Source organism: Astatotilapia calliptera, chromosome 11 (assembly GCF_900246225.1).
Source record: "Astatotilapia calliptera chromosome 11, fAstCal1.2, whole genome shotgun sequence".
In the NCBI taxonomy this organism is placed as follows: Eukaryota; Metazoa; Chordata; class Actinopteri; order Cichliformes; family Cichlidae; genus Astatotilapia; species Astatotilapia calliptera.
The window spans coordinates 35,032,075-35,039,614 of NC_039312.1; the positions used below are offsets into that span (position 1 = coordinate 35,032,075).

Consider the following 7,540-nt stretch of genomic DNA (forward strand, 5'->3'; position numbering starts at 1 on the left):
GTGCATGTAGGTCAGGGGTCACTGAGCTTACCGAGCCAATTTGAGTTCCAGCAATTAGTTCTGAAGGTTTTGGAATCAATAAAATGACAACAGATTTATGCACCTGCCTGATTTTGTTTAAACAATTCTTGCACACTTTAAATCCAATAAACTTCATTTCACTTCTCAAACATCACTGTGTGCGTCTCCTATATGATATATTTAACTGACAGTTTTTATTGTACCAACCAACGATTTATACAGGAAAATAATGACTATGAACAAGGTGGCCCAAACTTTTGCATCCCACTGTAGCTGCAGAATTTCCAGTCTTACTGCTGCTTTGCACCACTTCCTGTTTCAACCCCTCATTAACCCCACCTTTCACTCCCCACCTGTCTGTGTGTAGCAGAGCTCAGAGCCAAGACAGCAGACTAAAGTTAGTGTGTGTGTGTGTGTGTGTGTGTGTGTGTGTTGGCAGATGTCAGGTGTGTTTCAGGTGCTGACGGTCTTCCTGCTGTCCGTTGTCCTGCTGACTGTCGACTTCTCGCTGTCCCACGTGCTGGACATCATCAGTAGACACACCCTCACCCATTTCAACATCACCAGTAAACACACACACGCACACACACGCACGCACACACACACACCACTCTCCAGTCTTAAATCCCACACACGGGTCAGCTGTGTGCAGGGCAGGTGATTTGAACATCAGCTGTTTGGAGCTGCTGGGGGTCATTTCGATGTCCTGCTGAAGGACCAGCAGGATGACTGGAGTGAAAGAGGTTTAAAACCTGTATTAAGTAACACTTCATATAAGTGGAGCTGATATCAACACTTGTGTTTGAAACTTTGTGAAACACACAAACTGGACAGGATATATTCTGTTTTCGCCGCGCGTCAGGTTGGCGATCTGTCCGAGGTGCACCCCGCCTCTCGTCCCGTGGTAGCTCCAGCTCCCCCGCGACCCATAAATAATAAATATTTTATTTAACCTTTATTTATACAGGTAGTCCCATAATAAATGTTACTCTGCTCTTATCTCATGTGTTTAGGATTATCTTACAGAAATGCTGCAGATTGAACTCGCTGACTGCAGGGAGTTTCACTTTGTGACTCCGCCCCTTCTCTGCAGGTAGTCACCAGGTGGACATCAGAGTGGAAGGGGACACCATGATGGCCCGCCTCCTGAGGACGACAATTTCAGCCTTCAACAGCTCGTCCACCCTCAATATCCAAAGTGATAACCAGGGTGGGTCATAGGTCAAAGGTCACACAGGATTTGTTTAGCATATATTCAAATTCACCAGATCATTAAACAACCAGAGAATCAGGCCTAAAAGATGACCACCAGAGGGCAGTACACAGTACTGTTACACATGCATCGTCCTGACAGCACATTTTAATGACTCCGATTTTCATGTTGATGAACACAGGCGCTAATTAAATCAGACTGATTTTACTATGTGTCCATGTGTGTCAGTTACATCTCTGACACGCGAGTAAATGTCCACGTTTGCTTTGTTGGATGCTGAAAGTTTCAGTCTCGACTGCCGAACTTTTGCTGACAGCGCAGTTTGTCTCAAACTACACACAAAAGTGTCCCACACCGCTTCCTCTCCCCCCTCAGAGTGCATGTCCCCCCCCTCCACCCTCTCTGCTGAGGTCTATGTGAGATGTGTGTGTTGTGTCCTGCTGGTAGCGCTGTTCAGCTGCCTTCAGATTTACACCAACCGGCTCCGGCATGTCATTGCTGCCTTCTACAACCCCAAGGTGAGCGCACGCACACACACACGCACACACACACATGCACGCACACACATGCACACACACGCACGCACACACACACACGCACACACACACGCACGCACACACACACGCACGCACACACGCACACACACATGCACGCACACACACATGCACGCACACACACGCACACACACACACACACACGCACACACACACGCACGCACACACACATGCACACACACACATGCACACACACACACGCACACACTCTTTTGCCTGTGGAATAAAATAAAGTAAAACATCGTCTGCAAGCAAACATATGATTGTATGACACTAACATGCTAATTTTTCATAATCCAAATTAATGTTGGCACAGTAACACAGTAGTGCTTGAGTAAACAGGTGGCTCTGCGATGTTGCAGTTTACACGCTCACCTAACATCTAACATGAAACAGGATCGAGACCAGAAGTAGCTGTAATATCTCCTGAGGACATCCAGCACCAAAACCTGGGAATCAAATATGTGGAGCCAACAGAATGGAGAACAAAACAACCCATAGTTATGTATTAAAATTGTACTTTGAGACATCATCATGCAGGGTTTCTGGGTAATTCCTCTCTGGCCTGTCCACATACATTTGGCTGTAAAGTGCTGTGTGCCCTCCTCCCCCCTCCTTTCCTGCCACATGAATATATAAAGAAGCTCCTTCATGTGTGAGAACAAATCAAATGTGTCAACTCGACTTAAGTTGGTGTTAAATCCAGATAAATCCAAGTTCATGTTATTCTCGAATGGCAAAGAGTCGCTAGCTACGTCTCCTAAGATTAAAACAATTCAAGGAACTGAAATTTAAATGGTCTCATGTATCAAGGGATCATTATAGATCAGAATTAGTCATTTAAGACTCACATTCAAAGGCTTGTGTCGAAGTTAAAACTAAAACTAGGTTACTTTTTTAGAAATCCCTCCTGTTTCTCCCTCCAAGTGAGAAAACACTTGATTCATGCAACTTTTTTACCTTTATTGGATTATGGTGACCTGCTTTTTATGAATGCACCTGCCCACCGCCTACGAGGTTGGAAACGGTGTACCATTGTGCTTCATGTTTTATTACTGGCTATGGAAATCCACCTTTTGCATATTCAGACTCTCCCACTGGTTGATCTTCATCTATAAATCTCTGCTTGGGCTGGTTCCCTCTTATCTGTGTGTTTATATGTGTAAAAACCACAACCAATACAGCCTGCGTTCTCACAATATCATACAAATGATTGTCCCAACAATCAGAACAGAATTGGAGAAAAAGGCTTTTAAACACGCCGCCCCTGCTTCCTGGAATCATCTGCAGGAGGAACTGAAATGATCAGAGCTGGTTCCCTCGGGGAGTTTAAGTCCGTCTTAAAGGAGAATAACTCTTTTACTCAGTGTGATGGTTTTTAATGTCGCTCTTAATTCGATCTGTTATTGTATATTTTTCACATGTTCGTACAGGATGTTGTATTTGTTTTAAATGTTATACACTTGTGTGGTACGTGTATCTTTACTTTTGTTGCCATGATGCCAGGTCTCTCTTGGAAATGAGATTTTTAATCTCAAAGAGATTTTTTACCAGGATAAATAAAGGACTGAAAATACAGAGACATTAAATGAGAACAAAACTGATGTTGCATCTCTGATTTGTGTAAAATCAGAAGTTTGTGTGGCGTTAACATTTCGAGTTCTCTGTGTTTCGGTGATCGTTCAGCTCAGACTTCAGTGAATATCAAAGCGTTTCCTTCGTGTGTGTGTGTGTGTGTGTGTGTGTCCATTTCCTCATGGCGGTGTTTGTTGTGTTTGGTCACGACTGATCACAAACAGACAAACAGAGATTCGGATGGAGCGCGTGCAGCGGCCGGGTCGCTGTGCCGTCTGTAGCGACAATAGCAGTATTTGTTGTGTTTATTAGTAAACAAAGAAACATGAAACGAGTGTTTGTCTTGGTTTGAGCGCACGCCGTGATGTCACTTCCTCTCCTGAACTGATGAAGAAGTAAACCGCTCAAACTCATTAGCACGCACGCTCTGTTTAAACCCTGGGAGATGCTGTAAATCTGATCTGAGAGCAGATTAGTGTAAGAGCATTACAGCTGAGCTGACTGTGGCCGAGAGACATTCAGATAGAGCGAGAGAGCGAGCGAGGCTGCGAATGAATGAGCTTCAGGTGCACACGTGGTCTGCACATTCACACTCAGCACTTTGCAGTCCAGCATCAGCTGCTGCTGCTGACGCGTTCACACGGAGGATCAGAGAGTACTCGGATACAGCCGTGATCGAGACGTTCCTTTATCCTCAAACTTTATTTAAATCTGCTCCATTCAGGCCGTTTCCTCAGGAAGCTTCCAGTCCTGCAGCTCTGGTTCTGACCTCCAACCTGTGCCGACAGCAGCTGTAACAGGAGAACAGCTTTGTGTTATATTTCTGCACATTTTTACAGAAGTGTAAACACGTGAACATTGTATACAGATGAGATCAGGTGACAGTCATTTTAATGCAACACTGGCAAGAAAACATCGCTTTAAACTAAATCAGTGACATAATAATAATGTGTGTTGTTGCACATACAGAGAATATATCATGTTTCTGCTGCAGAGCGTCACTCACCTGGGCACACAGTCAGCACCAGGTGATGAAGAGCAGGCCGGTCCCAGTTAAGCTTCTCTCAGCTTTGATCCAAGCGACTGAATCGCGTTTTAGATTTCAGGTCTTCAGACAGAAATGTGAAGCATATAAAGACTTTCCATGCATGTAAAACAAAACGTCGTCTCTGTCTGTGTGTCAGAGGGAGAAGACGAGGATCTTGTTCCTTTACAACCTGCACATTCACGGCCGGATTTCCAGCAGCAGCAGGAAACGCATCATCAGCCGTGGACAGAGGACGGTGAGTGGCTTCCTGCCTGTAGAACCACGTTTCACGGAAGTCTGCTCTCAGAGGTGTTTTTCACTGGGACATAAAACATCAGTCAAATCTGATTCGACACATTGCTTAAACTTTACCGATTTTTGACTCAACATAAAGTTTTAAAAATGTTTTCTTGTCCTGGAGTTTCACCTCTGCAGCTGCAAAGTTCTCACACAGACTGCAGTTCTGGATTCTTTGTGCTACGTCTCCGTGTGTTCACGTCTCCTCTGCTGCCTTCAGGTGTTCCAGCGCCTGCTCAGGTGGGGGCACCGCCTTTGCTGGCATCATCACGGAGAGGAAGCATCCAGCTCCGAGAAGACGCACTACGCCAGCGGTTAGAGGAGAGAGAGGAAGCTCCACCTGGATGAAGAAGAAGTCGTCCAGTTTTTCGTGGCAGACTCGAGCTTCAGGCAATAAAAACACATTCAGTTCAAACTGGACTGAAGCTCGTTTTATGTTTTAGTGTGAGAGTGAGAGTGGATTTGACTCTGTGAGAGGTTTCTCTGAGCTGCATTTATTGCAAACTTTATTTTTCTGAATCAGCCTGAATAGCTGCATCCTGCTACCGTGGTAACCCACTGCTGAATGTATCCGTCTCCCATTAAACCCTGTGAAACCATCAGTGTGGTCAAACTGAGCCGACGGAACAATCAGTCATTAACTAAACTGTACAGTCAGTACATTTGATATACAGCACTGTGTGTGATCACATGATCCGATTACTCGCCGTATGTACAGAGGAGTTATGTAAGCAGCTGATCCTCTGCAGCGGCAGCAGCACGTGCCGCGTTCGCTCAGATTCAATCTGACTCTGGATCAGTTTACAGCGGTGCACCTCTGAGGCGCTCCCTGAACTGTTTCTGACCCCAGTGACTCATAATCCTCCCGAACACACTAATTATTCAGCTCCATGTGGACCACAGGAACACCAGTAACACTGCTTTTAAACTCACATTAGTCCTTCAAACAGACATGGCTGTCATGTTCTCTTTTTCATGAAGCAGATTAGAAAAGAAAATAAGAAAGAGATAGCATCTTTCCTCTCTCCTCTGGCTGCAGCAAGTAAAACAAAAAAAGTCATTTCAGTTACCTGAAAGAGTAAACTAGACAAACGCAAACATGTCTGTGAGCTTAAGAGTCTTTGGTTTTTTGTTCTGGTGTCTGTAGGTAGCATCAACCTGCCAAGAACTGCAGATGAAACCAGTCTTCTCCTGTAGTTTAAACAGAGAGCAGACTCTCAGCCACCTCCTCTGACTCCTACGGGGTAATGCTCATGTTTGCATTAAACGATAAAGCACCTCGAGGCATCTGTTGTTGCTCCTCAGGTCAGCCAACATGCCCCAGGCATGTAGGAGACATCCAGGAGGTATGCTACAAGATGCTGAACCACACCAACAGGCTCAACACCACCACACCCTTCTATGAAGCTCCTTCGGTTGGAGGGATGCTTAAAACAAAACAAAAGAATTAAAATTAAAGCAAAATAAATCTCTGTGATTTTGTGAAAGCTCCAACATATTTCCACACTGTTGGAGGACTCTAATATGTTTGCATGTCTTTGCTTGAATGGTTAATAACACAGCCTGGTTCAACCTGTGGACGTCACATCAAACAGGTGACAGGAAGTGTTCAAATCCACTGAAGAGTTATCATCTGTGTGTGTTGGTGTGTCTTTATTTTATTTTTTAACTTTTTATGCATTTTTGGGAGGTTTATTTTTCACCGTCTTACTTTACTGCCTGCCTTCGTTCCCACCAGAGATGGGCAGTAACGCGTGTAACACCTTACTGTAATCTGATTACTTTTTTCAAGTAACGAGTAAAGTAAGGGATTACTATTGCAAAAACGGTAATTAGATTACCGTTACTTTCCCGTAGGAACGCTGCGTTACTGCGTTACTAAAACCGTGAGTTTTTTTGTGAGAATGTCTCATGACAGTGACGTAAGCGAGTGCGACGTTCGTGACAACAGCTGTGTGCAGATCAACAATGGATCATATATCGAGTGCGGAGAGAGTATGAGCGTGCAGCGTTTAAAGTGTGGAAGCACTGACCTTACTTTGAGTTTGATTCCATATAAAGTGACAAAAACATTAGTGTCCGCTGTGCGTGGGAAGAAAACTTCTTTTTACAGCGAAAAACCCCCTAAACTTCCAACAAGCACCGAGTAGCTACGACGTAATGGGAAACTCACAGAGACACTCGCGGATTCTTCCACTGACCGCGGCACACCTGCACCAGGGTAAACCTCCGCCTACCCCACTCCTGCTTTACAGGTGAAAATAGAGCAACAGGACCGCTGAGTCTTTGACTTTATTTATTTTCTGCTGCGTTTTACTTGCATCTATTTGAAAGACTGAGTGTAAAAATGTAGAATTGGGCTGAAAGATCTATCACTTTATAAACTATTCAGGTTGTAAATCGTGTTTTTAAAAATTAACTAAGTAACTAAGTGATTAATTACTTTTGAAAATAAGTAATCAGTAAAGTAACGGGATTACTTTTTTGGGGAAGTATTTTATTATTTATTTTATTTTATCTTGCTCATTAAATAATTTCCCCCAGGGATCAATAAAGTATTCTGATTCTGATTCTGATTCTGAAAAAGGTAAAAAAAAAAAAATTAAAAATAATTTTCATTATTTCAATTATTTAATCTGAATCTGTTTATTTAAAAAAGGCAATAAATAAAAGTACAAACCCAGCACTTTTCCAGTTAATGCTAAATCATTTTCTCTCCAATTTTGGCACAAAAATGCAGGAAAAAAAAGAATATTGTGAATTTAATAAATTTGAATGTTAAGCATTTGATAAGAAATACTACAATTTCCTCATCAAAAGCTAAATCGTTTATAAAACAGCTAGCATTTTCTA

General features: G+C 43.3%; 1 protein-coding gene across 1 annotated transcript in view; it reads left to right on the plus strand.

The window, feature by feature from the left end:
- Positions 1 to 5,102, plus strand: part of dcst1 (DC-STAMP domain containing 1) — an 11,389-nt gene extending 6,287 nt beyond the window's left edge. The window contains exons 12-16 of the mRNA XM_026184981.1: positions 461 to 587; positions 1,115 to 1,231; positions 1,610 to 1,752; positions 4,548 to 4,646; positions 4,908 to 5,102. Coding sequence (XP_026040766.1) covers positions 461 to 587; positions 1,115 to 1,231; positions 1,610 to 1,752; positions 4,548 to 4,646; positions 4,908 to 5,006 — 585 coding nt within the window. The 3' untranslated portion in view covers positions 5,007 to 5,102. The remainder of the gene's footprint in view (positions 1 to 460; positions 588 to 1,114; positions 1,232 to 1,609; positions 1,753 to 4,547; positions 4,647 to 4,907) is intronic.
- Positions 5,103 to 7,540: the final 2,438 nt, after the last annotated feature.